The following is a 10,830-nucleotide window of genomic DNA, read 5'->3' on the forward strand; positions in this document are numbered from 1 at the left end:
GCCAGTTCAGTACGTGTACCGAATCAGTTTAATTGCAAATCAGCATTATTATAATGATGATGATAGCTACTAAACAACAACAACAACAACAGTTGCAGTAGAATGGATAATAATAATAATAATAATAATAATAATAATAATATGAATCAGAATTGATCCCCAAGGAGAAATTTATTTTTGTTACAATAACTGTGTAAATAATAGCCTATGTATGTGTACATACATTAGTTATTATTTTTATTTTAAATCTTCTCAAAACAGCCTGCCCTACACGTTACCCTCTGCCCCTCCCCCTCGCGTCGCTGCTGCTCAGCCTGCACGGATTTTCTTTAACTTTATGTGTTGAGATAATGGGGACGTGTGTTTGTTTTCATGTGGCTTGAGTCAACATTAGCCGTTAGCTTGGAGAATGAATGGAGAACGGATGCCAATGGCATAAAACATATCCCCGCGACGGGGGGAGAATCACTCGCGGCATTGGGGCAAGCAGAGCAGAGAGCGAGAGCATTGACGTTCACTGAGTGATTCATGTCGTTAATCCGCGGTGAACGAATCGTTCGCTCAGTCCCTCCCCCCGCCCTCTCATTGGCTGCGTCGTTCGCCGACGTCGAGGGTTCAGTGAGTCACAGAATGCGCCAGTTCCACTCATACCGGCATGGTCGCGGCGGAGCTCAACTGAACTGAGAAAGGAACGAATCAGTTCATGAAGTGATTCGGTTCAGTACGTTCACTCAAAAGATTTGTTCTTTTGAACGAATCGTTCGCGAACGACACAACACTATTCTGCTGGCGACATCTGTCATGACTTGGTCTATGGCGTGATTTGTTCTCCCGTGGTGCAAATGATGTGGACCGGACGTGGCTTAAGGTGAGTACATAATTTAATATAGGGACAATAAAAAGGAATAAACAAAAGGCGCTCACAGCGGAGGTACAAACTTGACTATGAAACAAAAGACATGCACGTGGGCACAAAAACTATGAACAATAAACAAAAACTTACTTGGCATAGCACAGGACATGAAGACGCGTGATCATAAAGAAGGCAGAGCATAAATGTGGAGCATGAATGTACGGAGAAGGTGAATGTGATGTCGCCAGAAAGACCAACAGAAAATGACAGATTTAAATAGTGACATGATCAGTGAAAACAGGTGCGTGACATGACAGGTGAAAACTAATGGGTGACCATGGAAACCAAACAAAACAAGGAAGTGAAACCAGGAACTAGGGACGGCGTGGCGAAGTTGGTAGAGTGGCCGTGCCAGCAACCGGAGGGTTGCTGGTTACTGGGGTTCAATCCCCACCTTCTACCATCCTAGTCACGTCCGTTGTGTCCTTGGGCAAGACACTTCACCCTTGCTCCTGATGGCTGTTGGTTAGCGCCTTGCATGGCAGCTCCCGCCATCAGTGTGTGAATGTGTGTGTGAATGGGTAAATGTGGAAATAGTGTCAAAGCGCTTTGAGTACCTTGAAGGTAGAAAAGCGGTATACAAGTATAACCCATTTATCATTTATTATTTATAACTGAAAAAAGAGTCCAAAAACCAAGCAAAACAAAAACATGATTAACACAGACATGACACTTTTCTCTGCACCTGCCACTCTACACTTTCAGCAGCTGCTCCTGATTTACGACAACTTGTTGGACAGCTTAATGTGGGCATTTCAAAAACACAGACTCCATACATATTTTCACTGCAATAGTTCGAGGAGGAAAACACAAAGTCATTTATGGACCTGTTTAAAGAATATTTATTATTGAGTTGTGGTGGTATTCTGAGTCCGGTAAATGAAACTGAAACTTCCATTCCGTTACGCCAGTTTCATTTACCTATCTTCACATCCTCAAAAGAACTACACCCATTTACAAACACACATAACACTCTCTACAAACAATTGAAGACAACGGGATCAAACTTGAGATATGATGTGGACTATCTCCAATCAAGCTGACTGAAAACCTCACTAGTTTTGTTGCACTGATCTTGAAACTCTGGTATGACAAGCTCGTATAACCTGAAGTGGAAAAGAGAAAATCAGCATAAGAAGCTGTACAGAAGCCCACACAGTTTCTAAAGCAACATGTGGGTTAGTAAAATGCTTCCATGGTAAATGCTGACAAGAGTGTGCTATACTGAATACATGGAAAATATTTACCAAAATGGTGGCGCATGATAAAAGCACTTTGACCAAGCTCACTGACAAGTAACCCAGAACGCTCCACATGACTGGCAGGTCCTCGACATGTTTGCTGGAGTTAACATGTGTGTTCGACACATTTAGCCTTGGTGTTGGTGTGCACGCTGTAATGACACAAAAAGCATTAATGAATGCACCCCCCGCCACCCAAAAGGGACAAGGGGTGGAAAATGGATGGATGGAATGCATGTTATTATTTAAACCATATATATTTTTTTAAATATATAAACAGTGGTCTTGATCAATTACTGTAGAGCAAAAACATTTTAAGCTCAAACTGAAGATTTTTTTCCTGTACTTATTTAAACCATATATATTTTTTTAAATATATAAACAGTGGTCTTGATCAATTACTGTAGAGCAAAAACATTTTAAGCTCAAACTGAAGATTTTTTTCCTGTACAAAACCCCAAATGACAAAATTAACATAATATATATGACACACAACAGCAGGGCGTAGGGCCCCGCGATCAGTAAGACCCCGTTTTGCGTGATGAAGTACACGTAAAATGAAAGACAGGGCGCCTTATTTGACATTTTTCACAGACATATTTCTAGACCTTTCCTGCTTTGTCACTGATAACAATATAATGGCAAACTTCCCTGGACGTCCTCACTGTCCCCCGGGGCGTGCAGCGTTAAGGCTGAAAGACGCTCATATGTCTGCACTTTGTTTTAGAATTTTGCTTATTGTTCACAATCATTACGAAATACATGACAGATGGATTTTTTTTCTCCATTGTAAATATTAAATAAATGCCATCAAAAGTCCGGTTACAATGGAGCCTATGGGAGCCATTAAATTCTACCTAAAAAGCCCCTAAAAAACATCCAAACACCTTCACTTGGGTTTTGTATGTATGATGTAAGTATATATGTAATGTAGTAACAGGCACATTTATAATAATATTTAATAGTTATGTATTTTGCTCATTTTAAGCATTCGCTGCACATTAATTAAAAAAACGCATCACACTGTTTGTTTTTGGGTTTTTTCTTCATCACTGATTATTACTCACTGCAGACTTTAAGAGAGCCAACAAACATAATAAAACATCACTTACTGTACGAGGTCTGCTGTCATTAGGATGCCGACTGCTGGGATGTTCATTTATTCCCATTTAAATGAAAAATTTATCATAATCCTGGTGAAGAAACGGGATGGGGGGAGGAGGGGGACAAGCGCTTTTTGTGTCGTCCTCGCCAGTTACAGGTCCTATATGGCGATTAAAGTGTCCCAACTTGTCAGATTATCTCCTCAGCCATCTACTGTCCAGGTGAGTAGCATGATTTATGATCTGCAATAAATTTACAGGGAGCAGGGAAGCGAGGAAGCAGCAAACCATTCTATGATGTAAACATGGGGACAAACGGAAGTGATTACGTGGCCGCTATGAATAGTTTGTCTGCGTTAGCGCTTATAATAACAATATCACTAATACTTGGTTAATATTCAATTCACAAAATGTAAATGGAGTATTGTTGGCGCTTTTTGAATGGTAAATTATCGGATTTTATGGGTGGAATATTGGAAAAATTCATCCGTCATAATGTCTTTCAGAATGATTGTGAACGATAGGCAAAATTCCCAAAAAAAGTGCAGTTCCCCTTTCACATTTTGAAAACATCAGTCACGACAATGAAATTAGAGGAGAAGACATTCACGAATGTGGGCTGTGCGATATGGAGGTTAGTTTGAGTCTTTATTACGAAACCTTTTTTTTGACCCCGAATTTCCATCTATCCATCCATTTTCTACCGCTTGTCCCTCTCGAGGTTGCGGGGATGCTAGAGCCTATCCCAGCTGCATTCGGGGTACATCCTGGACAAGTCGCCACTCATCACAGGGCCAACACAGATAGACAGACAACATTCACACTCACATTCACACACTACGGCCAATTTAGTGTTGCCAATCAACCTATCCCCAGGTGCATGTTTTTGGAAGTGGGAGGAAGTACCTGCAGGAAACCCACGCAGTCACGGGGAGAACATGCAAACGCCACACAGAAAGACCCCGAGCCCGAGAATCGAACCCAGGAATTTCTTATTGTGAAGCACATACACTAACCCCTGTGCCAAGCACCGTGCTGACACTGAATTTTTGAATCTTATGAACTGATTTTTTTTACATCAAACTATGCTGACAGTTTCATTGAATATCATTGCATATCATTCCCAATCCTTATGTGAGACAAGAACACGTCTTAATTTTTGTATGCATTCCAACTAAGAAATAAACTCTAGCAATAGGTGGCTAACAATACAGGTAACGGGGATTTGATCTATTCTGTCTATAAAGCACTGTAAAAATAAACTCAATCAAAAATGTATATACATGATGTAAGTATATACAGTAAGTAATGTAGTAACAGATACATCAATTGGGATCGGAGCCGAGGATGTCGTTGTGGCTTGTGCAGCCCTTTGAGACACTCGTGATTTAGGGCTTTATAAGTAAACTTTGACTGATTGATTGATTGAATTATAACATGTAACATTTATGTATTTTGCTAATTTTAAGCATAACGGCGTCACATTGATTTCACATACGCATCACAATGTTCGCTATTTCCATCAACAACTACTAATCATGGCAGACTTCATGAGAGACGAGGACTACTTTGGGACAAATGAGGATACAGAACTTAGTAGTACTAACTGTACAATGTCTGCTCTCACTGGGTTGGGATGATTATGTATTTAACCTCAAAACTTGTGTTTTACCTGATTAGATCGTAATCGTCACTCCAGAGGTTTACAAAAAAGAAATAGGTGAAAACAAGCATCTTTTTGTGTCTTTCTCGTGATGTCTCCGGGTCTATGTTGAATGTCAGTGTTAACCAAATCCTCGGCTTATCATCACAACCTTCTAGAATTAACTTTTACCAACTCAGAGGCGATGAAGCAGCTCACCGACTAGTATGTCAATAGTTGCATAAGCTAGTTATCTCTCTGGGATCAAGGTGCGGCTAAAAGTAGTACCTCTGTGTTAGCTCTTATAATAATAATAATAACACTAATACTTGGTTAATATGAAGGTCACAACATTTGAGTGGATTTTTGTTGGTGGTGTTTCAGACGCCGTTTTTTAGGCAGAATAGATGAAACCCATCAGCTAGATTGTTAGCTGTCTAGTATGAGCTGTATGTTATGAGTTCGAGTGCATGAAAAAGGAAAGACATACTGTATGTGTGCTTGTCTCACATAAGGATTGCTAATGATAATTCCAAAAAAAGTCCATAAAGAGATGCATTATGAAAAACATAATTGAAAACAACTGTGGTTTTTCATTTTGCCCACACCCATTTCCTGTTGTCGCAGAGGTGAACATTTCACTGCAAGTGCTGTGCAGGAGTGTTTCTTGTAAATCACTTTTGTGTGAAACGCTGCTGTCAAGGGAAACCACCGTCAACATTTAAAAAGACAGATCCAATGGTTCTGAAATGGGGTGACATGACACTAGTAATTATACTATCCTGCTGAAAATTTTGGAATATTGGACATTTGGACTGCTCAGTGACCTTGTGGTTAGAGTGTGCACCCTGAGATTGGTAGGTCGTGAGTTCAAACCCCAGCCGAGTCATACCAAAGACTATAAAAATGGGACCCATTACCTCCCTGCTTGGCACTCAGCATCAATGGTTGGAATTGGGGGTTAAATCTCCAAAAGTATTCCCGGGCACGGCCACCGCTGCTGCTCACTGCTCCCCTCACCTCCCAGGGGATGGAACAAGGGGAAGGGTCAAATGCAGAGGGTAATTTCACCACACCTAGTGTGTGTCTGACTATCAGTGGTACTTTAACTAACTTTATTTATGGTTATTTTAAAATGGGATAGGCTCTGACCTCGAGAGGGACAAGCTGTAGAAAATGGATGGATGGATGGATGTTTGGATGCTGAAAATGTAATAAACAATGTTTTACCATGAACCAGAAGGTTGACCGTACATTCTTTGTTTTGACGATTTATGCCTGCACGGATGATACATTTATAGGTGCCGGAATCCTGCGGGGTTACTCTTGGCAGATGCAGACTGTTCCTCTCTCCAAACATGGCTGGACGGTGAAAATTGGACTTCTCATTCTCATTGTCACTGGTGCTGATAATAGCATATCTGGTTTCGCCACTCATCTGCCCACATTGAAGTCACTTTGAGATGCAGAATGAAATGTCGTTTTCTTCAAGAGGTAGAAACATCACCTACCTTATACCATCTCAGCCCCAAAAACTTGGGGCTGTCGCGACATGGGCAGTCTACGTCAACATTTTGGTCACATGTCGCACGAACTTCTGCGTGACTTGGGATTGCGTAATACACAGCTATTACCTGGAATTGACATTCAATATCACAATGCGATGCTTAATAAATCTTCAGAGATTGACAGGGGTGGGTAGTAACACACTACATTTACTCCGATATATTTACTTTTTGGATATGTTTTACTTCTAAAAGTTGTTTTAATGCAACATACTTTTTACTGTTACTTGAGTATTTTTGTAAAGAAAAAACACTACTTTTATTTTGTTGATCTAATCTAAGTTCCAGTATTGATCCCAAAAATTTACAGAAGAAATAAATAAATTAAAAAGAGAGTTTGACAAAAACAGACTATCCTTAAACCTCAGTAAAACTAAAATAAGGCTATTCGGTAACAGAAGAAGGGAAAGTCAAACACAAATACAAATAGACAGAATACAAATTGAAAGAGTAAATGAAAGCAAATCTCATAAAAAATATACAACATAAAGTGGCAAGAAATAATAATAATATAATAATTATCAAGCTCACCTGAACAAACAGTGTTATCTGGTTCATTGTTTTACTCTTCATCTGTCACCTCAGAGCTTCAGTGAAGTAATTTATATGCTCACTTGACTTGCTCAAAAGAGTCCAGTTTCCTGTAGTGAGAGCAGCAGGTAGGCAATATATGTGCGCCACCAGGTGGTTTATCATCAACAATACTCTTTCCTAGGCACAAGCTGTTTAAACTAGATCTCAAAAAGAGGTTTATTTAGATTTAGACTTCCCTTTATTGTCTTTCAAATTTGAACTTTACAGTACAGATAAGAACAACATTTTGTTGCATTAGCTTGTTGTAGTGCAGGATAAAAAAGCAATAAGGTGCAGATATAAATAAATAGATTACTGTACAGATAAATATATTGCACTTTTTCCATATGCATCCACGTTTATGGATGTATGTTATATTGTTTTTATATTCCAGTGAGTTAATCCGTTTTTGGGGGGAATTGAGGGGATTAATATGATGCGTTCAAGAGTCTTACGGCCTGAGGGAAGAAGCTGTTACAGAACCTGGAGGTTCTGCTACGGAGAATGTGGAACCTCTTTCTAGAGTCCAGCAGTGAAAACAGTCTTTGGTGAGGGTTGGAGGAGTCTCTACAGATTTTCTGAGCCCTGGTCAGGCAGCGGATTTTTGCGATTTCCCGGATAGGAGGAAGAGGAGTCCTGATGATCTTTTCCGCCGCCTCACCACTCTCTGCAGAGACTTCCAGTCTGAGACACTGCAGGCTCAGTTAGACTACCAACAGAAATGACAAAAATTGCAACATGTTTAGAATAAAATGAACAATACCTTAGTTCCACATCCTAGACATTGGGAAATGTATTTATTGTTGGCAGGGCCGCCCCTTTTTTGGGGGCCACCTTCCTAGAATATAAGAAGAATAGAACCCCAACCCCCAAGAGGTTCCTGGGATGAGACCGTGCAAAGCGCGCGAGCAAAGCATTTTTGCACTTGCAAGATCTTTTCGCTCCCAACATTTTGGCACTGTATTAGAATTACACAACAATGGATACATCTAAATGGTTGCAAGTGTAAGTGTAAGAAAGCTTTAGTCATCTTCAGTAAGCATGAGACGGCCCAAACACAAGGACAGTGTTTTTGCATGGAAAAGCTAGCAGACAATAACAAACACCCATATAACGCCATCTTTTTGACTATGAGTCTGTCAGCGCATCCAGCCTTCAGAGCCACCAAAACTACCGTATTTTCCGAACAATAGGGCGCACCGTATTATAAGGCGGACGGCAGAAGAGCGGGTCTAATCAGGTCTATTTTCATACAAAAGGCGCACTAAATTGAAAGGCGCATTAAAGGGGACATATTATGATTTTTTTCTAAATTGAAAACACTTCCTTGTGGTCTACATAACATGTAATGGTGGTTGCATAGATTGTTTTACAGACCATCTTCAAGTCGCTTTATGTGGGCGGTCTTATTTACGTGGCTCACCTTCGACAGCGTCTTCAATCAATCAATCAATCAATCAATCAATCAATGTTTATTTATATAGTCTTCTCACAGTCATTTTTGTTGTAGCAGTGTAGCGTGCAAGGACGGGAGTCAAAGAAGTGTCAAAAGATGGCGCTAACTATTTTAATGACATTCAGACATGACTTAAATCAATAACAGAGCAGCATCTTCTCATCCGTGGCTCTCTAGTGCAACAACAACTTCGGAAATGTGTCACGTGAAAAAACGTCCAACCGGAACTGTAATAACCAAAGTTTGGTGGGTGAATTATGTAAATCAACTACACCGGTAGTTTTTAGTGCTATAGCGAGATATAAGTTAGAACTTACGCTACTTTATATTAGAAATGGCAACAGCGGAGGATGAATGCCCCATCACATAAAGATAGAGAAAAAGAAGAAACTTATCGACTACGGCGTCTTCACGGACTACAATGGCGGACTTATGCAGATCCCAAATATACATCAGCAGTTACCAAAAGGTAAGAAAAGTTGGTTTTGCATTATATTGCGAAACAAAACGGCAGATAATATTTTGCTCATAGATGGCATTGTGCGGTCCTTATACACAAACTATAGTAATACCGTATGTTGAAGCACAGTACGTCTGACTATGGTAGACGTAATGCTTCGACAATCCATGAAGTGGTGCGGCTTCTCAGCTTACCAAAGTCGCACTAAAAAAATTTGACAGATTTTTTAACGCCGTGTGTAATGTTCTAAATTGTCAACGGAACATTTTAAGTTTGGGTGTTGTTTAATTATGTCATCTTGCAGTCTACACATCTCTCTTATATGAGTGCCATACACTGGTCACATTCATCATTACACCATGTACCAGTAAAATAGCTTCGAGGTCGGTAAGCACAACCAGAACTATTCTGTACATTAGGCGCACTGGGTGATAAGGCGCACTGTCGATTTTTGAGAAAATGAAAGGTTTTGTAAATGCGCCTAAATGTGTAAATGCGGCGTGGCGAAGTTGGTAGAGGGGCCGTGCCAGCAATCGGACGGTTGCTGGTTACTGGGGTTCAATCCCCACCTTCTACCATCCTAGTTACGTCCGTTGTGTCCTTGGGCAAGACACTTCACCCTTGCTCCTGATGGCTGCTGGTTAGCGCCTTGCATGGCAGCTCCCGCCATCAGTGTGTGAATGTGTGTGTGAATGGGTGAATGTGGAAATACTGTCAAAGCGCTTTGAGTACCTTGAAGGTAGAAAAGCGCTATACAAGTATAACCCATTTATCATTTATAATACGGTACTCTAAAATAACTGTAGTACTATTAATCTACATTAATTAAGTATAAGTAGCACACCTATACTGCAAAGCAGTAGTAGTGTGATTTGCTTATCATACGGTATGGAAGTTATTTTTCTGTCAGCAATATTATAGACAACATTATTATGAGTTTTATATTACAAATCAATCAGATAGTGTTTTGATGCGACTTCAGTGTGAACTCTCCCGCGCTCCAGTCGTACAATAGCAAATAATGGTGACGCTTATGACATATACAGTATTATTGATGTATATTATTCATGGAAATAAACTGATACAAAATTAAAATAAATTACAAATTAGCAGAAACAGGCGAAAATAATGTTTTAGGAACTCACGTCAATCAATGTTCCACCACTGCCGCCAACACACTCTTCAGAGTAGACGTCGAGGCAAATGTGCCCAAAACTGCGCTAGACTTCTTCTTCCATAATCTTCTCCACAGTTCAGAAAATGTGAGAATGACTTTGATTGCACAGAATCTTTGAAATTGCCACAAATGCGCCAGTACTGAGACAACTAGAATTGAAGCATGTTTACTTCGAGTTTAGTTCCGTAAACACTGCAGGACGTGCAACTGCGGTCTGGCTCGACCTTGGATTTTTAGTATAGTAATGCGGGCGTTACTGATGGAACGGATTGGATTGGATAATATGCGCTGACAAAGGGTATTCAAATGATTTACAATCATAGTGAATATTAATAGCAGGTTATATTATTATCTATTTAAACTCATATTCTTGCATATTTATATTGTATTTTTCTGCAATTTTTTGTAAAAAAAAAGAAAAAAGAAAACCACACCAAATTATTTAGGGGGGCTTAAGAAATGTTTTTAAGAAATAGGCCTAACGACGCCAATGACTCTTAAGAATGAAATTCACAAAGAGATGGCGACATTTTACCTCCATACAAAATAGCCCAAAATTTCTAGCCAACTCAAGCCAACATACCACAACCATCTGGTCAATTAATTGTTAATTTCAACAACGGTGAATGTATGTGTCAACAAAGACGTTAATTAGACATGCAATAAATGACCAGCTGTGTCTGTAAAATGTTATCTCTAG

General features: G+C 39.9%; 1 protein-coding gene across 3 annotated transcripts; it reads right to left on the reverse strand.

Moving 5' to 3' along the window:
* Positions 1-1,751: 1,751 nt before the first annotated feature.
* LOC133653043 (uncharacterized) lies at positions 1,752-7,055 on the reverse strand. Of its 3 annotated transcripts, XM_062052047.1 has the most exons (5): positions 6,996-7,055; positions 6,411-6,533; positions 6,130-6,337; positions 2,161-2,306; positions 1,752-2,019 (listed from the first exon to the last, which is right to left on the reverse strand). In XM_062052047.1, exons 1-5 carry the CDS (start codon positions 7,035-7,037, stop codon positions 1,969-1,971), a joined length of 570 nt encoding a protein of 189 aa, XP_061908031.1. In that variant the 5' UTR covers positions 7,038-7,055; the 3' UTR covers positions 1,752-1,968. The 3 variants fall into 3 exon arrangements, with proteins under 3 accessions (XP_061908031.1, XP_061908030.1, XP_061908029.1); XM_062052046.1 differs by having other exon boundaries at positions 1,752-2,306; positions 6,154-6,337; XM_062052045.1 differs by having other exon boundaries at positions 1,752-2,306.
* Between the last annotated feature and the right edge of the window lie 3,775 nt (positions 7,056-10,830).

This window comes from Entelurus aequoreus, linkage group LG07 (genome assembly GCF_033978785.1).
Source record: "Entelurus aequoreus isolate RoL-2023_Sb linkage group LG07, RoL_Eaeq_v1.1, whole genome shotgun sequence".
NCBI lineage: Eukaryota > Metazoa > Chordata > Actinopteri > Syngnathiformes > Syngnathidae > Entelurus > Entelurus aequoreus.